Source organism: Heterodontus francisci, chromosome 11 (genome assembly GCF_036365525.1).
Source record: "Heterodontus francisci isolate sHetFra1 chromosome 11, sHetFra1.hap1, whole genome shotgun sequence".
NCBI lineage: Eukaryota > Metazoa > Chordata > Chondrichthyes > Heterodontiformes > Heterodontidae > Heterodontus > Heterodontus francisci.
The window spans coordinates 118725187-118750445 of record NC_090381.1 but is presented as its reverse complement, the minus strand read 5'-3'; the positions used below and the strand labels follow the sequence as shown (position 1 = coordinate 118750445).

Below are 25259 nucleotides of genomic sequence, written 5' to 3'. Positions count from 1 at the left end.
TGCCAGCAAACCCAGGATCCTCCTTTAGGGGAGGAAACTGGCCGTCCTTACCCAGTCTGTGACTCCAATTCCACACCAATGTGGTTGACCCTTAACTGCCCAGCGAAGGGGCCCAGCAAACCAGTTATATCACCATTTTCTGAGGGCAACTGGGGATGAGCAATAAATGCCAGCCTTGTCAGCGATGACCACATCCTGAGAATGAATTTTTAAAAGACAACCAACTGGGTAAAAAAAAATTCTCTTCAACTCTCCTTTTGTTTTTTTTTCTCATTCATGCAAAATTCACTGACCAGAGGAAATAGTTTTTTTAAATCTATTTTTCTCATCAAAACCGTTCATCATTTTGAATACTTTTATCCAATCTCCACTTAACCTTTGCTCTAATGAAAGGAGCTGCACTTTCTACAGTCTTTGTTCATAACTAAAGCTTCGAATTCCTGGGATCATCTCAGTGAATGTCTCCTGCTCCCTCTCCATGACCATTGCATCCTTCCTAAAGTGAGGAGACTTAAACTGAACACACTGTTCTACCCGCAGTCTGACCAATAGTTTGTTGAAATTTAGCCTCAACTCTTTGTTTTAATACTCTACTTCCCTAATTATACACCTGTGCACTTTTTTTAATCTGCGAGTGGATCTCTAAGAGAGCAAGACTACACCTTCTTCTGGCAGGGCAGGGATCCTGAAGAACCAAGACAGCATGGAGTGGGCTTCGCCATCAGAAACTCTTTGCTCAGTATGATAGAGCCTCCCTCAAATGGCTCGGAACGCATACTGTCCATCCGACTGCTCACCACCTCTGGTCCAGTACACCTACTCAGCATCTATGCTCCAACACTCTGCTCCCCTCCTGAAGCTAAAGACCAGTGGTACGAGGAACTCCATAATATCATTAGTAGCATCCCCAATACCGAACATCTGTTCCTGCTGGGGGACTTTAATGCCAGGGTTGGGGCCGACCATGACTCATGGCCCTCCTGCCATGGGCGCTATGGCATTGGAAGGATGAATGAGAATGGACAGAGACTGCTTGAGTTGTGTACCTATCATAACCTCTGCATCACCAACTCGTTCTTTCACACTAAACCCTGTCACCAGGTTTCATGGAGGCACCCAAGATCACGTCGTTGGCACCAGCTGGACCTCATTATCACAAGGCGAGCCTCTTTAAACAGCGTTCAAATCACATGCAGCTTCCACAGTGCGGACGGCGACACCGACCACTCCCTGGTGTGCAGCAAGGTTAAACTCAGACTAAAGAAGCTGCATCACTCCAAGCAGAAGGGCTGCCCGCGCATCAACACAAACAGAATTTCTTATCCACAGCTGTTACATAAGTTTCTAAATTCACTTGAAAAAGCCCTTCAAAACACTCCTACAGGGGATGCAGAGACCAAGTGGGCCCACATCAGAGACGCCATCTATGACTCAGCAATGACCACCTTTGGCAAACGTGTGAAGCAGAATGCAGACTGGTTTCAATCTCATAATGAAGAGCTGGAACCTGTCATAGCCGCTAAGCGCATTGCACTGTTGAACTACAAGAAAGCCCCCAGCGAGTTAACATCCGTAGCACTTAAAGCAGCCAGAGCGCTGCACAAAGAACAGCCAGGCGCTGCGCAAATGACTACTGGCAACACCTATGCAGTCATATTCAGCTGGCCTCCGACACCGGAAACATCAGAGGAATGTATGATGACATTAAGAGAACTTTTGGGCCAACCATCAGGAAGATTGCCCCCCTCAAATCTAAATAAGGGGACACAATCACTGACCAACGCAAGCAAATGGACCGCTGGGTTGAGCACTACCTAGAACTGTACTCCAGGGAGAATGTTGTCACTGAGACCGCCCTCAATGCAGCCCAGTCTCTGCCAGTCATGGATGAGCTGGACGTACAGACAACCAAATCGGAACTCAGTGATGCCATTGATTCTCTAGCCAGCGGAAAAGCCCCTGGGAAGGACGGCATTACCCCTGAAATAATCAAGAGTGCCAAGCCTGCTATACTCTCAGCACTGCACGAACTGCTTTGCCTGTGCTTGGATGAGGGAGCAGTACCTCAGGACATGCGCAATGCCAATATCATCACCCTCTAGAAAAACAAAGGTGACCGCGGTGACTGCAACAACTACCGTGGAATCTCCCTGCTCAGCATAGTGGGGAAAGTCTTCGCTCGAGTCGCTTTAAACAGGCTCCAGAAGCTGGCCGAGCGCGTCTACCCTGAAGCACAGTGTGACTTTCAAGCAGAGAGATCGACCATTGACATGCTGTTCTCCCTTCACCAGCTACAGGAGAAATGCCGTGAACAACAGATGCCCCTCTACGTTGCTTGCATTGATCTCACCAAAGCCTTTGACCTCGTCAGCAGACGTGGTCTCTTCAGACTACTAGAAAAGGTCGGATGTCCATCAAAGCTACTATGTATCATCACCTCATTCCATGACAATATGAAAGGCACAATTCAGCATAGCAGTGCCTCATCAGACCCCTTTCCTATCCTGAGTGGCGTGAAACAGGGCTGTGTTCTCGCACCTACACTGTTTGGGATCCTCTTCTCCCTGCTGCTCTCACATGTGTTCAAGTCTTGAGAAGAAGGAATTTACCTCCACACAAGATCAGGTGGCAGGTTGTTCAACCTTGCCCGCCTAAGAGCGAAGACCAAAGTACGGAAAGTCCTCATCAGGGAACTCCTCTTTGCTGACGATGCTGCATTAACATCTCACACTGAAGAGTGTCTGCAGAGACTCATCGACAGGATTGCGGTTGCCTGCAACGAATTTGGCCTAACCATCAGCCTCAAGAAAATAAACATCATGGGACAGGACGTCAGAAATGCTCCATCCATCAATATCGGCGACCACCCTCTGGAAGTGGTTCAAGAGTTCACCTACCTAGGCTCAACTATCACCAGTAACCTGTCTCTAGATGCAGAATTAAACAAGTGCGTGGGAAAGGCTTCCACTGCTATGTCCAGACTGGCCAAGAGAGTGTGGGAAAATGGCGCACTGACATGGAACACAAAAGTCCGAGTATATCAAGCCTGTGTCCTCAGTACCTTGCTCTACGGCAGCGAGGCCTGGACAATGTATGTCAGCCAAGAGCGACGTCTCAATTCATTCCATCTTCTCTGCCTCCGGAGAATCCTTGGCATCAGGTGGCAGGAACTTATCTCCAACACAGAAGTCCTCGAGATGGCCAACATCCCCTAGCATATGCACCCTACTGAGTCAGCGGCGCTTGAGATGGCTTGGCCATGTGAGCCGCATGGAAGATGGCAGGATCCCCAAAGACACTTTTTACAGCGAGCTCGTCACTGGTATAAGACCCACCGGCCGTCCATGTCTCCGCTTTAAAGACGTCTGCAAACGCGACACGAAATCCTGTGACATTGACCACAGGTCGTGGGAGTCAGTTGCCAGTGATCGCCAGAGCTGGCGGGCAGCCATAAAGGCGGGGCTAAAGTGTGGCGAGTCGAAGAGACGTAGCAGTTGGCAGGAAAAAAGACAGAAGCGCAAGGGGAGAGCCAACTGTGTAACAGCCCCGACAACCAATCTTATCTGCAGCACCTGTGGAAGAGCCTGTCACTCTAGTATTGGCCTTTATAGCCAATCCAGGTGCTGCTTCACAAACCAGGGACCACCTCCAGGCGCTTACCCATTGTCTCCAGAGACAGGGAGGCCAAAGAAGAAGAAGATTCATTTTTCCTCTCACTTTTAAAAGTTATGTACTTTTGAAGTTTGGTCATTTAGTGTATATTTCCTCTCCTTTCAAAATGTATCACCTCATATGTCTCCACATTGAATTTTATCCACCTGATCCATTAACCTCCCTGTGTCCTCCTGAGGTCACTTGTCGTTCTCTTCACAATTAACCATTCTCTAGTTTTGTCTTAATTGTGCACGAAATGGCACCAGTTTTCCTCAGCCTGATGTTCTTTACACACTTGGCCAACAATAAGCTGTGCAACCTGTCACCTCAATACCAGACAAACCTTTTTACCAATTCTTTACGTGTTAGTCACTGTTGGTTCCCACAATTTAAACCTGTGCTCACATTTCCCTCAGGCAAATAAACTTTAATAAAATGATGATGCTTAATCTCTGTCTAATGTCTTTTTTGGCATATAGTCACTAAACCGGATTTGGTTCTCACAGCATTTAAATGAACTAGCTCACTTTTCTTCAGTTCAGGCAATGCCTTGGGCCATCAGTGTTTTTTACAAAACACCTGTAAAGATCTAACCCTCGCCATGTGAATGCATCCCAGTTAGACTTCATTGCATCATTGGTTATTTCCCCCCTCTTCCCCAAATTCTGGAATTCTCCCTCCCCCAACCAGTAGTGCAGTGCCCGCAAATCTCCGCCATAATTACATTTAAGTCAAAGACACAGGATGGAGCCCGTGACTTCCTCCTCTTTCTTCTTATTCATTCTTGGGATGTGGGCGTCACTGCCAAGGCTGGAATTAATTGTCCATCCATAATTCCCCTTGAGACAACTGAGTGACTTGCAAAGCCACTTCAGAGGGCAGTTAAGAGTTGCTGTGGGTCTGGAGTCACATGTAGGCAAACCAGGTAAGTACAGCAGATTTCCTTCCCTACAGGACTGTAGTGAACCAGATGGGTTTTTACAACAATCTTATATTTTGTGGTCACCATTACTGGTGCTAGCTTTTTATTTCAGATTTTTTTTTAACAGTGCAGTGCTCCGTCAGTACTTCCTCACCGACAATGCAGCACTCCCTCAGTACTCACCCTCTGACATTGCACCACTCCCTCAGTACTGACCCTCCGACAGTGCAGTGCTCCCTCAGTACTGACCCTCTGACATTGCACCACTCCCTCAGTACTGACCCTCTGACAGTGCAGCACTCCCTCAGTCCTGCCGCTCTATCAGTGCAGTACTCCTGCGGAGTACAGAATTTTCTTTGCTTGTGGACTCGAGAGTAGCTACAATGAGAGTGAACACTCAGCACTGTCATTAAGTAAGCAGAGAAGTCAAGCATTACATGGTGTTGATGTTTGGTCAGTAATCTGATCAAAGCTCCTTTCAGTTTACAAAGGGCGTTGTTTTCAGAAGAAAAGTATTTTTGGCAAAAATCTGCTTTGTTTGTTTGGGATGGGAAGGATTCGTGTGTCATGTACAAGTGACAAACACTTCAGTCTAACTCTTGTGGTTTGTCTTATGTTTGCTAGACTCTTGGAGGTGAATTTAAACTTTGAATTTGTGTTGAATAGAAATGAAAATCAGACTGGAAGTGAATGGGGATGAATGTGAATTGAGCAGTGACTGGAGGGGTGAATCAGGGAGTCGATTGACTCTCCGTGATTCTCACTGGGCACTAAAGTGAGAATTCCCCTCCCCCCACCAGCTTAGGTGAGGACGTTCCTGTAAGAACTCCGCTGTTGAATTGCTGACATGGGTTTCTCATGGTTTCAAAATGTATATTGGCTGAGATTCCTCTGCTGGGACAGTCTGGGAGGCTGAAAATTGTCAGCTTTTTGGTCAATTGATTTAAAAGGACGACAAATATGTCAGCTGCTGAATTCTGGTCAGCACCTCCTACTAGTCCAGTTTCACATGGTACAATCCGGGTCAAGTGCTGTTGGTGTTCAGTGGAACCCTGGAGATGTTGTCCTGATGCATAGTAAAACCTTGTACATATGATATTTGGTGTACAGTGAAATCGGTACACGTGTTCTCAGTCAGTGGGACTGTAAAATATTTTTATTCATTCACAGGGTAGAAACATAGAAACATAGAAAATAGGAGCAGGAGTAGGCCATTCGGCCCTTTGAGCCTGCTCCGCCATTCATTATGATCATGGCTGATCATCCAACTCAATAACCTGTTCCCGCTTTCCCCCCATATCCTTTGATCCCTTTCGACCCAAGAGCTATATCTAACTCCTTCTTGAAAACATAAAATATTTTTGCCAAAACTGCTTTCTGTGGTAGCAAATTCCACAGGCTCACCACTCTCTGGGTGAAGAAATTTCTCCTCATCTCAGTCCTGAAAGGTTTACCCCGTATCCTTAGACTATGATCCCTGGTTCTGGATTCCCCCACCATCGGGAACATCCTTCCTGCATCTACCCTGTCAAGTCCTGTTAGAATTTTCTAGGTTTCTATGAGATCCCCCTCACTCTTCTGAACTCCAGCAAATATAATCCTAATCGACTCAATTTCTCCTCATACGTCAGTCCCGCCATCCCAGGAATCAGGCTGGTAAACCTTCACTGCACTCCCTCTGGAACAAGAACATCCTTCCTCAGATAAGGAGACCAAAACAGCACACAATATTCCACGTTTGGCCTCACTAAGGCCCTGTATAATTGCAACAAGACATCCCTGCTCCTGTACTCGAATCTTCTCGCTATGAAGGCCAATATACCATTTGCCTTTTTTACCGCCTGTTATACCTGCATGCTTACCTTCAGCGACTGGTGTACGAGAACACCCAGGTCTCGTTGCATATTCCCCTCTCTCAGTTTATAGCCGTTCAGATAATAATCTGCCTTCCTGTTTTTGCTACCAAAGTGGATAACCTCCCATTTATCCACATTATACTGCATCTGCCATGCATTAGCCCACTCACTCAACTTGTCCAAATCACCCTGAAGCCTCTCTGCATCCTCCTCACAACTCACCCTCCCACCCAGTTTTGTGCTATCTGCAAATTAGGAGATATTACATTTAGTTCCCTCATCTAAATCATTAATGTATATTGTGTGGGCATCACTGGCAAGGCCAGCATTTATTGCCCTGAGAAAGTGGTGGTGAGCCACCCTCTTGAACCACTGCAAGAGTAACAGTTTGGTACAACTGAGTGGCTTGCGAGGTCATTTCAGAGGGCAGTTAAAAGTCAACCACATTGCTGTAGGTCTGGAGTCACATGGAGGCCAGACCAGGTAAGGACAGCAGATTTTACAACAATGGTCATCATTGTTGATACAAGCTCTTAATTTCAGATTTATTTAGAACAAAGAACAGTACAGCACAGGAACAGGCCATTCGGCCCTCCAAGCCTGCGCCGATCTTGATGCCTGCCTAAATTAACAGCTTCTGCACTTCCGGGGCCCATATCCCGCTATTCCCATCCTATTCATATATTTGTCAAGATGTCTCTTATACGTCGCTATCGTATCTGCTTCCACTGAATTTAATTTCCCTGGCTACGTGCTGATGTTTGAGCTCATGTCTCCAGATCATTAGTCCAGGCCTTTACTCGTCGAGTAACAACCACTAAAATAATATGTAATAAAAACAGAAAATGCTGGAAACAATTAGCAGGTCTGGCAGCATCAGTGAAGAGAGAAACAGAGTTAATGAGTCAGGTCTGTTGTCTGTTATTGTTGCAGTTGTAGTGTAGCTAGGGCATTGTTGATAAAGTCTTGGAGTCTGGATAAGGTCAACTAATAACTCATTATTATTTACACTCTCCAGAAGCCTTTCATATTGATGAACTTACTTTTTTTTTAGAGAAACAGCACTGAAACAGGCCCTTCGGCCCACCGAGTCTGTGCCAACCATCAACCACCCATTTATACTAATCCTACACTAATCCCATATTCCTACCACATCCCCACCTGTCCCTATATTTCCCTACCACCTACCTATACTAGGGGTAATTTATAATGGCCAATTTACTTATCAACCTGCAAGTCTTTCATCTGAACTAACATAACCACTATACCATCGTATTCTTTTTCAGTACGTGTTCTTGGCCAATGGAAGTTTGTACATGTATGTTCTTGGTGATCTGATCTCACGCTTAATCTTTTCCCCACCCTTTTTTTACAGCTTGAAAACTTCAAAGCACAGCTTGCTCAGGCTGTTCAAAGAGCCTATCAAATGGACCCAGTCGCTGGCAGGGCCAATGGGGCACTTATATTGGATCGTCCAATTCCCATTGATACTTATGTTGGGGTCATGTCTTTCATCAGTAATCAGAACAGGCTGGGGTACTCACTGGCTCGAGGCTCTGTGGGCTTCTAGTCAGCTTGCACTTCTGGCCTGTGTGTGTTTCCTTTCTTTTGTCTTGTGATTGCTGCTTCATTCAGATCTCAATTATAATTAAAGTTGATGAATGAATTTCCAGAAGGCATTTGACAAGGTGCCACATAAAAGGCTATTGCGCAAAGTAGGAGCTCATGGTGCAGTGGGGAACATATTAGCATGGATAGAAGATTGGCTGGCTGGCAGAAAACAGAGAGTATGTATAAATAGGCCCTTTTCTGATTGGCAGGATGTGAAGTGTGGAGTCCCGCAGGGGTTTGTGCTGGGGCCTCAACTTTTTACAATTTATATCAATGACTTAGATGAGGGGAGCAATGGCATGGTAGCTAAATTTGAAGATGACACTAAGATAGGTAGGAACGCATGTTGTGAAGAGGACATAATGAGGTTGCAGACCGATATAGATAGGTTGTGAGTGGGCAAAAATCTGGCAGCTGGAGTATAATGTGGGAAAATGTGAAGTTGTTCACTTTGGCAAGAAAGATAAAAAAGCAGAGAATTACTTAAACTGGGAACAACTGAATAATTCTGAGGTGCAGACGGATCTAGGTGTTCTAGTGCAGGAGTCACTAAAGGTTAGTATGCAGGTAAATCTAGTAATAGAAAAGGATAATGGAATCCTGTCCTTTGTTACGAGCGGAATTGAAAGTAAAAGTAAGGATGTTATGCTTGAGTTATACAGGGCATTGGTGAGACCACAATTTGAATACTGTGCGCAGTTTTGGTCTCCTTATTTAAGAAAGGATGTGAATGCATTGGAGGTGGTTCAGGGGCGGTTTACTAGATTGATACCTAGAATGAGCAGGTTGTCTTATGAGGAAAGGTTGGACAGACAGGGCTTGTTTTCACTGGAGTTTAGAAGAGTGAGGGGAGACTTAATTGAAGGATATAAAGTCCTGAACAGTCTTGACAGGGTGAATGTGGGGGGGATGTTTGAATCTCTAAAGATAATAGTGAACTAGTTGGGTTTTTACAGTAATTCCTCATGGCTGGACCACCTTATTTTTATTGCATGCTAATGCAATTTTTCAATGCTTTCTCTGTAAATTGTGGATATTTAATGTTGCTGCTTTGACGAATGAGTGTAACTCTGGACAGTGGCTGAATAAAATCGGAATCGATGATCTCGTCTGTGTGCTTCACTTTGTCACAGGTCCAGTCTCTGAGGAATTGGCGCTTATCACCCTCCTGACCTTTTAACGCAGAGGTTAAACCACTTTTCAACATCAGACCCTGTTCCCCATGGCAGCTGCAATTCATATTCAGCATCCAGTGTCCTCACTCCTGCTTGGGTCAAGTACCTGTTCTCCAGTCACAGTAAATGTTGAGTCCATTGTGCCGCTCCGAGAGAATCCCTGTCACCAGGCCATGGAGACAGATATTGGAGCACATTGAGGACAAATATTGGCACACATTGGGGACAGATATTGGAAAAAACTAGAGACAGATATTGGAACACATTGGGGACAGATATTGGAACACATTGGGGACAGATATTGGAACACATTGGGGACAGATATTGGAAAAAATTGGAGACAGATATTGGAACACATTGGGGACAGATAATGGAACAAACTGGAGACAGATATTGGAACACACTGGGGACAGATATTGGAACACATTGGGGACAGATATTGGAACAAACTGGAGACAGATATTGGAACACATTGGGGACAGATAATGGAACAAACTGCAGACAGATATTGGAAAACACTGGGGACAGATATTGGAACAAACTGGAGACAGATATTGGAACACATTGGGGACAGATAATGGAACACATTGGGGACAGATAATGGAACAAACTGGAGACAGATATTGGGACAAATTGGGGACAGATATTGGAACACATTGGGGACAGATAATGGAACAAACTGGAGACAGATATTGGGACAAATTGGGGACAGATATAGTAAAACATTGTGGACAGATATTGGGACAAACTGGAGACAGATATTGGAACACATTGTGGACAGATATTGGAAAGATTGTGAACAGATAATGGAACAAACTGGGGACAGATATTGGAACACACTGGGGACAGATATTGTAAAGATTGTGAACAGATAATGTAACAAACTGGACACAGATATTGGAACACATTGGGGAAAGATAATGGAACAAACTGCGGACAGATATTGGAACACACTGGGGACAGATATTGGAACACACTGGGGACAGTTATTGGAACAAACTGGAGACAGATATTGGAAAACATTGGAGACAGATATTGTAAAGATTGTGAACAGATAATGGAACAAACTGGGGACAGATATTGGAACACATTGTGGACTGATAATGTAACAAACTGGACACAGATATTGGAACACATTGGGGAAAGATAATGGAACAAACTGCGGACAGATATTGGAACACACTGGGGACAGATATTGGAACACATTGTGGACTGATAATGGAACAAACTGGACACAGATATTGGAACACATTGGGGAAAGATAATGGAACAAACTGGAGAAAGATATTGGAACACATTGTGGACAGATAATGGAACAAGCTGGAGACAGATATTGGAACACATTGTGGACAGATAATGGAACAAACTGGAGACAGATATTGGAACACATTGTGGACAGATATTGTAAAATATTGTGGCAGATAATGGAACAAACTGGAGACAGATATTGGAACACATTGTGGACAGATATTGTAAAACATTGTGGAGAGATAATGGAACAAACTGGAGACAGATATTGGAACATATTAGGAACAGATTATGGAACACATTTTGGACAGATAATGGAACAAACTGGAGACAGATATTGGAACACATTGGAGACAGACAATGGAACATACTGGGGACAGATATTGGAACACATTGTGGACAGATAATGGAACAAACTGGAGACAAATATTGGAAGACATTCGGGACAGATATTGCAAAAAATTGTGGACAGATATTGGAACACATTGGGGACAGATAATGGAACACATAGGGGACAGATAATGGAACAAACTGGGGACAGATATTGGAACACATTGTGGACAGATAATGGAACAAACTGGGGACAGATATTGGAACACATTGGGGACAGATAATGGAACAAACTGGGGACAGATATTGGAGCACATTGGGGACAGATAATGGAACAAATGGGGACAGATATTGGAACACATTGTGGACAGATAATGGAACAAACTGGGGACAGATATTGGAACACATTGGGGACAGATAATGGAACAAACTGGGGACAGATATTGGAGCACATTGGGGACAGATAATGGAACAAATGGGGACAGATATTGGAACACACTGGGGACAGATATTGGAACACATTGGGGACAGATATTGTAAAACATCGTGGACAGATAATGGAACAAACTGGGGACAGATATTGGAACACATTGGGGACAGATATTGTAAAACATCGTGGACAGATATTGGAACACATTGGGGACAGATAATGGAACAAACTGGAGACAGATATTGGAACACATTGGGGACAGATAATGGAACAAACTGGAGACAGATATCGGAACACATTGGGGACAGATAATGGAACAAATGGGGACAGATATTGGAACACACTGGGGACAGATATTGGAACACATTGGGGACAGATATTGTAAAACATTGTGGACAGATATTGGAACACACTGGGGACAGATATCGGAACTCACTGGGGACAGATATTGTAAAACATTGTGGACAGATAATGGAACAAACTGGGGACAGATATTGGAACACATTGGGGACAGATAATGGGACAAACTGGGGACAGATATTGGAACGCACTGGGGACATTTACTGTAAAACATTGTGGACAGATAATGGAACAAACTGGGGACAGATATTGGAACACAATGAGGACAGATACTGGAATAAACTGGGGACAGTTATTGGAACACACTGGGGACAGATATTGTAAAACATGGTGGACAGATAATGGAACAAACTGGGGACAGATATTGGAACACATTGGGGACAGATAATGGAACAAACTGGAGACAGATATTGGAACACATTTGGGGCAGATATTGAAACCCATTGGGGATAGATATCGTAAAACATTGTGGACAGATATTGGAACACATTGGGGACAGATAATGGAACACACTGGGGACAGGTATAGGAACACACTGGGGACAGATATTGTAAAACATTGTGGACAGATAATGAAACAAACTGGGGACTGATATTGGAACACATTGGGGACAGAATAACGGAACAAACTGGGGACAGATATTGCAACGCACTGCAGACATTTACTGTAAAACATTGTGGACAGATAATGGAACAATCTGGGGACAGATAATGGAACACATTGAGGACAGATACTGGAATAAACTGGGGACAGGTATTGGAACACGCTGGGGACATATATTGTAAAACATGGTGGACAGATAATGGAAAACTGGGGACAGATATAGGAACACATTGGGGACAGATAATGGAACAAACTGGTGACAGATATTGGAACACACAGGGGACAGATATTGGAACACATTGGGGAAAGCAATTGGAACTAACTGGGGATGAATATTGGAAACCATTGGGGACAGATAATGGATCAAACTGGAGACAGATATTGGAACACATTGGGGACAGACATTGGAAAACAATGTGGACAGTTCATGGAACAAACTGGGGACAGATATTGGAACACATAGTGGACTGATAATGGAACAAACTGGGGACAGATATTGGAACACATTGGGGACAGATAATGGAACAAACTGGAGACAGATATTGGAACACATTGGGGGCAGGTATAGGAACACACTGGGGACAGGTATAGGAACACACTGGGGACAGATATTGTAAAACATTGTGGACAGATAATGGAACAAACTGGGGACAGATATTGGAACACATTGGGGACGGATAATGGAACAAACTGGGTACAGATATTGGAGCACATTGGTGACAGATATTGTAAAACATTGTGGAAAGATAATGGAACAAACTGGGTACAGATATTGGAACACATTGTGGACAGACATTGTAAAACTTTGTGGACAGATATTGGAACAAAGTGGGGACAGATATTGGAAAAAAATTGGTGACAGATAATGGAACAAACTGGAGACAGATATTGGAACACATTGTGGACAGACATTGTAAAACTTTGTGGACAGATATTGGAACAAAGTGGGGACAGATATTGGAACAAATTGGTGACAGATAATGGAACAAACTGGGGATAGATATTGGAACACATTGTGGACAGGTAATTGAACAAACTGGAGACAGATTTTGGAACACATTGGGGACAGATAATGGAACAAACTGGGGACAGATATTGGAACAAACTGGGGACAGATATTTTAACACATAGTGGACTGATAATGGAACAAACTGGAGACAGATATTGGAACGCACTGGGGACATTTACTGTAAAACATTGTGGACAGATAATGGAACAAACTGGGGACAGATATTGGAACACATTGAGGACAGATACTGAAATAAACTGGGGACAGGTATTGGAACACACTGGGGACAGATATTGTAAAACATGGTGGGCAGATAATGGAACAAACTGCGGACAGATATTGGAACACATTGGGGACAGATAATGGAACAAACTGGAGACAGATATTGGAACACACAGGGTACAGATATTGGAACACATTGGGGAAAGCAATTGGAACAAACTGGGGACGGATTTTTGAAACCATTGGGGACAGATAATGGATCAACCTGGAGACAGATATTGGAACACATTGGGGGCAGATATTGAAACCCATTGGGGATAGATATTGTAAAACATTGTGGACAGATAATGGAACAAACTGGGGACAGATATTGGAACACATTGGGGACAGATATTGTAAAACATTGTGGAAAGATAATGGAACAAACTGGGGGCAGATATTGGAACACATTGTGGACAGATAATGGAACAAAGTGAGGACAGATATTGGAACATATTGCTGACAGATAATGGAACAAACTGGAGACAGATATTGGAACACATTGGGGACAGATAATGGAACAAACTGGGGACAGATATTGGATCAAATTGGGGACAGATTATGGAATATAATGGGGACAGATAATGGAACAAACTGGGGACAGATATTGGAACACACTGGGGACAGATAATGGATCAAATTGGGGACAGATAATGGAACAAAGTGGGGACAGATATTGTAAAACATTGTGGACAGATAATGGAACAAACTGGGGACAGATATTGTAACACATTGGGGACAGATAATGGAACAAACTGGAGACAGATATTGGAACACATTGGGGACAGATATTGGAACCCATTGGGGACGGATATTGCAAAACATTGTGGACAGATATTGGAACACACTGGGGACAGATATCGGAACACACTGGGGACAGATATTGTAAAACATTGTGGACAGATAATGGAACAAACTGGGGAAAGATATTGGAACACATTGGGGACAGAATAACGGAACAAACTGGGGACAGATATTGGAACGCACTGGGGACATTTACTGTAAAACATTGTGGACAGATAATGGAACAAACTGGGGACAGATATTGGAACACATTGAGGACAGATACCGGAATAAACTGGGGACAGGTATTGGAACACGCTGGGGACATATATTGTAAAACATGGTGGACAGATAATGGAACAAACTGGGGACAGATATAGGAACACATTGGGGACAGATAATGGAACAAACTGGTGACAGATATTGGAACACACAGGGGACAGATATTGGAACACATTGGGGAAAGCAATTGGAACAAACTGGGGATGGATATTGGAAACCATTGGGGACAGATAATGGATCAAACTGGAGACAGATATTGGAACACATTGGGGGCAGATACTGGAATATACTGGGGACAGATAATGGATCAAACTGGAGACAGATATTGGAACACATTGGGGACAGACATTGGAAAGCAATGTGGACAGTTCATGGAACAAACTGGGGACAGATATTGGAACACATAGTGGACTGATAATGGAACAAACTGGGGACAGATATTGGAACACATTGGGAACAGATAATCGAACAAACTGGAGACAGATATTGGAACACATTGGGGGCAGATATTGAAACCCATTGCGGACAGATATTGTAAAACATTGTGGACAGATATTGGAACACACTGGGGAAAGATATTGGAACACACTGGGGACAGATATTGTAAAAGATTGAGGACAGATAATGGAACAAACTGGGGACAGATGTTGGAACAAATTGGGGACAGATAATGGAACAAAGTGGGGACAGGTATTGTTAAACATTGTGGACAGATAATGGAGCAAACTGCGGACAGATATTGGAACACATTGGGGACAGATAATGGATCAAACTGGAGACAGATATTGGAACACATTGGGGGCAGATATTGGAACCCATTGGGGACGGATATTGCAAAACATTGTGGACAGATATTGGAACACACTGGGGACAGATATCGGAACTCACTGGGGACAGATATTGTCAAACATTGTGGACAGATAATGGAACAAACTGGGGACAGATATTGGAACACAATGAGGACAGATACTGGAATAAACTGGGGACAGTTATTGGAACACACTGGGGACAGATATTGTAAAACATGCTGGACAGATAATGGAACAAACTGGGGACAGATATTGGAACACATTGGGGACAGATAGTGGAACAAACTGGAGACAGATATTGGAACACATTGGGGATAGATATTGTAAAACATTGTGGACAGATATTGGAACAGATTGGGGACAGATAATGGAACACACTGGGGACAGGTATAGGAACACACTGGGGACAGATATTGTAAAACATTGTGGACAGATAATGAAACAAACTGGGGACTGATATTGGAACACATTGGGGACAGAATAACGGAACAAACTGGGGACAGATATTGCAACGCACTGGGGACATTTACTGTAAAACATTGTGGACAGATAATGGAACAATCTGGGGACAGATATTGGAACACATTGAGGACAGATACTGGAATAAACTGGGGACAGGTATTGGAACACGCTGGGGACATATATTGTAAAACATGGTGGACAGATAATGGAAAACTGGGGACAGATATAGGAACACATTGGGGACAGATAATGGAACAAACTGGTGACAGATATTGGAACACACAGGGGACAGATATTGGAACACATTGGGGAAAGCAATTGGAACAAACTGGGGATGAATATTGGAAACCATTGGGGACAGATAATGGATCAAACTGGAGACAGATATTGGAACACATTGGGGACAGACATTGGAAAACAATGTGGACAGTTCATGGAACAAACTGGGGACAGATATTGGAACACATAGTGGACTGATAATGGAACAAACTGGGGACAGATATTGGAACACATTGGGGACAGATAATGGAACAAACTGGAGACAGATATTGGAACACATTGGGGGCAGATATTGAAACCCATTGCGGACAGATATTGTAAAACATTGTGGACAGATATTGGAACACACTGGGGACAGGTATAGGAACACACTGGGGACAGATATTGTAAAACATTGTGGACAGATATTGGAACACACTGGGGAAAGATATTGGAACACATTGGGGACAGATATTGAAAAACATTGAGGACAGATAATGGAACAAACTGGGGATAGATGTTGGAACAAATTGGGGACAGATAATGGAACAAAGTGGGGACAGATATTGTAAAACATTGTGGACAGATAATGGAACAAACTGGGGACAGATATTTTAACACAAATTGGACTGATAATGGAACAAACTGGAGACAGATATTGGAACACATTGGGGACAGATAATGGAACAAACTGGGGACAGATATTTTAACACAAATTGGACTGATAATGGAACAAACTGGAGACAGATATTGGAACACATTGGGGGCAAATATTGGAACCCATTGGGGACGGATATTGCAAAACATTGTGGACAGATATTGGAACACACTGGGGACATATATCGGAACTCACTGGGGACAGATATCGGAACTCACTGGGGACAGATATTGTAAAACATTGTGGACAGATAATGGAACAAACTGGGGACAGATATTGGAACACATTGGGGACAGATAATGGAACAAACTGGGGACAGATATTGGAACGCACTGGGGACATTTACTGTAAAACATTGTGGACAGATAATGGAACAAACTGGGGACAGATATTGGAACACATTGGGGGCAGATATTGAAACCCATTGGGGATAGATATTGTAAAACATTGTGGACAGATATTGGAACACACTGGGGACAGGTATAGGAACACACTGGGAACAGATATTGTAAAACATTGTGGACAGATAATGAAACAAACTGGGGACTGATATTGGAACACACTGGGGACAGATATTGGAACACATTGGGGACGGATAATGGAACAAACTGGGGTAAGATATTGGAACAAACTGGGGACAAATATTGGAACACATTGGGGCCAGATAATGGAACAAAGTGGGGACAGATATTGGAACAAATTGGTGACAGATAATGGAACAAACTGGGGATAGATATTGGAACACATTGTGGACAGGTAATTGAACAAACTGGAGACAGATATTGGAACACATTGGGGACAGATTATGGAATATACTGGGCACAGATAATGGAACAAACTGGGGACAGATATTGGAACACATTGGGGACAGATACTGGAATATACTGGGGACAGATATTGGAACACACTGGGGACAGATATTGTAAAACATTGCAGACAGATAATGGAACACATTGGTGACAGATAATGGAACAAACTGGGGACGGATATTGGAACGCACTGGGGACATTTACTGTAAAACATTGTGGACAGATAATGGAACAAACTGGGGACAGATATTGGAACACATCGAGGACAGATACTGGAATAAACTGGGGACAGATATAGTAAAACATGGTGGACAGAAAATGGAACAAACTGGGGACAGATATTGGAACACACTGGGGACAGATATTGTGAAACATGGTGGACAGAAAATGGAACAAACTGGGGACAGATATTGGAACACATTGGGGAAAGCAATTGGAACAAACAGGGGACGGATTTTGGAAACCATTGGGGACAGATAATGGATCAAACTGGAGACAGATATTGGAACACATTGGGGACAGACATTGGAAAGCAATGTGGAAAGTTCATGGAACAAACTGGGGACAGATATTGGAACACATAGTGGACTGATAATGGAACTAACTGGGGACAGATATTGGAACACATTGGGGACAGATAATGGAACAAACTGGAGACAGATATTGGAACACATTGGGGGCAGATATTGAAACCCATTGGGGATAGATATTGTAAAACATTGTGGACAGATATTGGAACACACTGGGGACAGGTAATGGAACACACTGGGGACAGATATTGTAAAACATTGTGGACAGATAATGGAACAAACTGGGGACAGATATTGGAACACATTGGGGACAGATATTGTAAAACATTGTGGAAAGATAATGGAACAAACTGGGGACAGATATTGGAACACATTGGGGACGGATAATCGAACAAACTGGGGTAAGATATTGGAACAAACTGGGGACAGATATTGGAACACATTGTGGACAGACATTGTAAAACTTTGTGGACAGATATTGGAACACATTGGGGACAGATTATGGAATATACTGGGGACAGATATTGGAACACACTGGGGACAGATATTGTAAAACATTGTGGACAGATAATGGAACAAACTGGGGACAGATATTGGAACACATTGGGGACAGATATTGTAAAACATTGTGGAAAGATAATGGAACAAACTGGGGACAGATATTGGAACACATTGGGGACGGATAATCGAACAAACTGGGGTAAGATATTGGAACAAACTCGGGACAGATATTGGAACACATTGTGGACAGACATTGGAAAACTTTGTGGACAGATATTGGAACACATTGGGGACAGATTATGGAATATACTGGGGACAGATATTGGAACACACTGGGGACAGATATTGTAAAACATTGTGGACAGATAATGGAACACATTGGGGACAGATAATGGAACAAACTGGGGACAGATATTGGAACACATTGGGGACAGATATTGTAAAACATTGCGGACAGATAATGGAACACATTGGTGACAGATAATGGAACAAACTGGAGACAGATATTGGAACACACTGGGGACAGATATTGGAACACATTGGGGAAAGCAATTGGAACAAACTGGGGACGGATATTGGAACCCATGGGGGACAGACATTGGAAAACAATGTGGACAGTTAATGGAACAAACTGCGGACAGATATTGGAACACATTGGGGACAGATAATGGAACAAACTGGAGACAGATATTGGAACACATTGGGGACAGATATGGGAACACAATGGGGACAGATATTGGAACACACTGGGGAAAGATATTGGAACACACTGCGGACAGATATTGTAAAACATTGAGGGCAGATAATGGAACAAACTGGGGAGAGATGTTGGAACAAATTGGGGACAGATAATGGAACAAACCGGGGTCAGATATTGTAAAAGATTGTGGACAGATAATGGAACAAACTGGGGACAGATATTGGAACACATCGTGGACTGATAAAGGAACAGACTGGGGACAGATATTGGAACACACTGGGGACAGATAATGGAACAAACTGGAGACAGATATTGGAACACATTGGGGGCAGATATTGGAACCCATTGGGGACAGATATTGTAAAACATTGTGGACAGATATTGGAACACACTGGGGACAGATATAGGAACACACTGGGGACAGATATTGGAACGCATTGGGGCCAGATACTGGAATAAACTGGGGAAAGGTATTGGAACACACTGGGGACAGATATTGGAACACATTGGAGAAAGCAATTGCAACAAACTGGAGACAGATAATGGAACAAACTGGAGACAGATGTTGGAACACATTGGGGACAGACATTGGAAAACAATGTGGACAGTTCATGGAACAAACTGGGGACAGATATTGGAACACATTGGGGACAGATAATGGAACAAAAAGGAGACCGATATTGGAACACATTGGGGGCAGATATTGCAACCCATTGGGGACAGATATTGTAAAACATTGTGGACAGATATTGGGACACACTGGGGACACATATAGGAACACACTGGGGACGGATATTGTAAAACATTGTGGACAGATAATGGAACAAACTGGGGACAGATATTGGAACACATTGGGGACAGATAATGGAACAAACTGGGGACAGATATTGGAATGCACTGGAGACAGATATTGTAAAACATTGTGGACAGATAGTGCAAGAAACTGGGGACAGATATTGGAACACATTGGGGACAGATAATGGAACACATTGGGGACTGATATTGGAAAACATTGGAGAAAGATGTTGGAAAACATTGTGGACAGATAATGGAACCCACTGGGGACAGGTATTGGAACACATTGGGGACAGATAATGGAACAAACTGGGGACAGATATGGGAACACATTGGGGACAGATATGGGAACACATTGGGGACAGATATTGAAAAACATTGTGGACAGATATTGGAACACACTGGGGAAAGATATTGGAACACACTGGGGAAAGATATTGGAACACACTGGGGACAGATATTGTAAAACATTGAGGACACATAATGGAACAAACTGGGGATAGATTTAGTGACACATTGGGGATAGATAATGGAACAAACTGGGGATAGATATAGTAACACATTGAGGTCAGATAATGGAACAAACTGGGGACAGATATTGGAACACATTGGGGACAGATATTGGAACACATTGAGGACACATAATGGAACAAACTGGGGATAGATTTAGTGACACATTGGGGATAGATAATGGAACAAACTGGGGATAGATATAGTAACACATTGGGGTCAGATAATGGAACAAACTGGGGACAGATATTGGAACACACTGGGGACAGATATTGTAAAACATTGTGGAAAGAAAATGGAACAAACTGGGGACAGATATTGGAACACATTGGGGACAGATAATGGAACAAACTGGGGATAGATATAGTAACACATTGTGGACAGATAATGGAACAAACTGGGGTAAGATATTGGAACAAACTGGGCACAGATATTGGAACACATTGTGGACAGACATTGCAAAACTTTGTGGACAGATATTGGAACACATTGGGGACAGATAATGGAACAAAGTGGGGACGGATATTGGAACAAATTGGTGACAGATAATGGAACAAACTGGGGATAGATATTGGAACACATTGTGGACAGATAATTGAACAAACTGGAGACAGATATTGGAACACATTGGGGACAGATAATGGAACAAACTGGAGACAGATATTGGAACACACTGGGGACAGATATTGTAAAGCATTGCGGACAGATAATGGAACAAACTGGAGACAGATATTGGAACACACTGGGGACAGATATTGTAAAACATTGTGGACAGATAATGGAACAAACTGGAGACAGATATTGGAACACATTGGGGGCAGATATTGGAATCCATTGGGGACGGATATTGCAAAACATTGTGGACAGATATTGGAACACACTGGGGACAGATATCGGAACACACTGGGGACAGATATCGGAACACACTGGGGACAGATACTGTAAAACATTGTGGACAGATAATGGAACAAACTGGGGACAGATATTGGAACACATTGGGGACAGATACTGGAATATACTAGGGAAAGATATTGGAACACACTGGGGACAGATATTGTAAAACATTGTGGACAGATAATGGAACACATTGGGGACAGATAATGGAACAAACTGGAGACAGATATTGGAACACATTGTGGACAGACATTGGAAAACAATGTGGACAGATATTGGAACAAACTGGGGACAGATATTGGAACACATTGGGGAAAGATAACGGAACAAACTGGGGTCAGATATTGGAACGCAATGGGGACAGATACTGTAAAACATTGTGGACAGATAATGGAACAAACTGGGGACAGATATTGGAACACATTGGGGACAGATACTGGAATAAACTGGGGACAGGTATTGGAACACACTGGGGACAGACATTGTAAAACATGGTGGACAGATAATGGAACAAACTGGCGACAGATATTGGAACACATTGGGGACAGATAATGGAACAAACTGGAGACAGGTATTGGAACACTCTGGGGACAGATATTGGAACACATTGGGGAAAGCAATTCGAACAAACTGGGGACGGATATTGGAAACCATTGGGGACAGATAATGGGACAAACTGGAGCCAGATATTGGAACACATAGTGGACTGATAATGGAACAAACTGGAAACAGATATTGGAACACATTGGGGACAGATAATGGAACAAACTGGAGACAGATATTGGAACACATTGGGGACAGATATGGGAACACATTGGGGACAGATATTGTAAAACATTGCGGACAGATATTGGAACACACTGTAGAACAAAGAACAAACAAAGAACAAAGATAATTACAGCACAGGAACAGGCCCTTCGGCCCTCCAAGCCTGCGCCGATCCAGATCCTCTCTCTAAACATGTCGCCTATTTTCTCAGGTTCTGTATCTCTTTTCTTCCTGCCCATTCATGTATCTGTCTAGATACATCTTAAAAGACTCCATCGTGCCCGCATCTACCACCTCCGCTGGCAATGCGTTCAAGGTGCCCACCACCCTCTGCGTAAAGAACTTTCCACACATAACCCCCCTAAACTTTTCCCCTTTCACTTTGAACTCGTGTCCTCTAGTAATTGAAACCCCCACTCTGGGAAAAAGCCTCTTGCTATCCACCCTGTCTATACCTCTCATGATTTTGTACACCTCAATCAGGTCCACCCTCAACCTCCGTCTTTCTAATGAAAATAATCCTAATCTACTCAACCTCTCCTCATAGCTAGCGCCCTCCATACCAGGCAACATCCTGGTGAACCTCCTCTGCACCCTCTCCAAAGCATCCACATCCTTTTGATAATGTGGCGACCAGAACTGTACGCAGTATTCCAAATGTGGCCGAACCAAAGTCCTATACAACTGTCACATGACCTACCAACTCTTGTACTCAATGCCCCGTCCGATGAAGGAAAGCATGCCGTATGCCTTCTTGACCACTCTATTTACCTGTGTTGCCACCTTCAGGGAACAGTGGACCTGAACACCCAAATCTCTCTGGACATCAATTTTCCCCAGGACTTTTCCATTTACTGTATAGTTCACTCTTGAATTGGATCTTCCAAAATGTATCACCTCGCATTTGCCCTGATTGAACTCCATCTGCCATTTCTCTGCCCAACTCTCCAATCTATCTATATTCTGCTGTATTCTCTGACAGTCCCCTTCACTATCTGCTACTCCACCAATCTTAGTGTCATCTGCAAACTTGCTAATCAGTCCACCTATACTTTCCTCCAAATCATTAATGTATATCACAAACAACAGTGGTCCCAGCACGGATCCCTGTGGAACACCACTGGTCACACGTCTCCATTTTGAGAAACTCCCTTCTACTGCTACTCTCTGTCTCCTGTTGCCCAGCCAGTTCTTTATCCATCTCGCTAGTACACCTTGGACCCCAAGCGCCTTCACTTTCTCCATCAGCCTACCATGGGGAACCTTATCAAACGCCTTACTGAAGTCCATGTATATGACATCGACAGCCCTTCCCTCATCAATCAACTTTGTCACTTCCTCAAAGAATTCTATTAAGTTGGTAAGACATGATCTTCCCTGCACAAAACCATGTTGCCTGTCACTGATAAGCCCATTTTCTTCCAAATGGGAATAGATCCTATCCCTCAGTATCTTCTCCAGCAGCTTCCCTACCACTGACGTCAGGCTCACCGGTCTATAATTACCTGGATTATCCCTTCTACCCTTCTTAAACAAGGGGACAGCATTAGCAATTCTCCAGTCCTCCGGGACCTCACCCGTGTTTAAGGAGGCTGCAAAGATATCTGTTAAGGCCCCAGCTATTTCCTCTCTCGCTTCCCTAAGTAACCTGGGATAGATCCCATCCGGACCTGGGGACTTGTCCACCTTAATGCCCTTTAGAATACCCAACACTTCCTCCCTCCTTATGCCGACTTGACCTAGAGTAATCAAACATCTGTTCCTAACCTCAACATCCGTCATGTCCCTCTCCTCGGTGAATACCGATGCAAAGTACTCGTTTAGAATCTCACCCATTTTCTCTGAGTCCAAGCATAACATTCCTCCTTTGTCCTTGAGTGGGCCAATCCTTTCTCTAGTTACCCTCTTTCTCCTTATATATGAATAAAAGGCTTTGGGATTTTCCTTAACCCTGTTTGCTAAAGATATTTCATGACCCCTTTTAGCCCTCTTAATTCCTCGTTTCAGATTGGTCCTACATTCCCGATATTCTTTCAAAGCTTCGTCTTTCATCAGCCGCCTAGACCTTATGTATGCTTCCTTTTTCCTCTTAGCTAGTCTCACAATTTCACCTGTCATCCATGGTTCCCTAATCTTGCCATTTCTATCCCTCATTTTCACAGGAACATGTCTCTCCTGCACGCTAATCAACCTCTCTTTAAAAGCCTCCCACATATCACATGTGGATTTACCTTCAAACAGCTGCTCCCAATCTACATTTCCCAGCTCCTGCCAAATTTTGGTATAGTTGGCCTTCCCCCAATTTAGCACTCTTCCTTTAGGACCACTCTCATCTTTGTCCATGAGTATTTTAAAGCTTACGGAATTGTGATCACTATTCCCAAAGTAGTCCCCTACTGAAACTTCAACAACCTGGCCGGGCTCATTCCCCAACACCAGGTCCAGTATGGCCCCTTCCCGAGTTGGACTATTTACATACTGCTCTAGAAAACCCAGCTGGATGCTCCTTACAAATTCTGCTCCATCTGGACCTCTAACACTAAGCGAATCCCAGTCAATGTTGGGAAAATTAAAATCTCCTATCACCACCACCCTGTTGCTCCTACATCTTTCCATAATCTGTTTACATATTTGTACCTCTATCTCACGCTCGCTGTTGGGAGGCCTGTAGTACACCCCCAACATTGTTACCGCACCCTTCCTATTTCTGAGTTCTGTCCATATTGCCTCACTGCTCGAGTCCTCCATAGTGCCCTCCTTCAGCACAGCTGTGATATCCTCTTTGACCAGTAATGCAACTCCTCCACCCCTTTTACCTCCCTCTCTATCCTGCCTGAAGCATCGATATCCTGGGATATTTAGTTGCCAATCATGCCCTTCCCTCAACCAAGTCTCAGTAATAGCAATAACATCATACTCCCAGGTACTAATCCAAGCCCTAAGTTCATCTGCCTTACCTACTACACTTCTTGCATTAAAACAAATGCACCTCAGACCACCAGTCCCTTTATATTCATCATCTGCTCCCTGCCTGCTCTTCC

The 25259-nt window shown here is 43.6% G+C and overlaps 1 protein-coding gene across 1 annotated transcript in view; it reads left to right on the top strand.

Moving 5' to 3' along the window:
* Window positions 1-9130, top strand: part of LOC137374989 (tumor protein p63-regulated gene 1-like protein) — a 221733-nt gene extending 212603 nt beyond the window's left edge. Inside the window, exon 5 of the mRNA XM_068041607.1 lies at window positions 7808-9130. Within this exon, the coding sequence (XP_067897708.1) occupies window positions 7808-8002 (195 nt within the window). The 3' untranslated portion in view covers window positions 8003-9130. The remainder of the gene's footprint in view (window positions 1-7807) is intronic.
* The last annotated feature ends 16129 nt before the right edge of the window (window positions 9131-25259 follow it).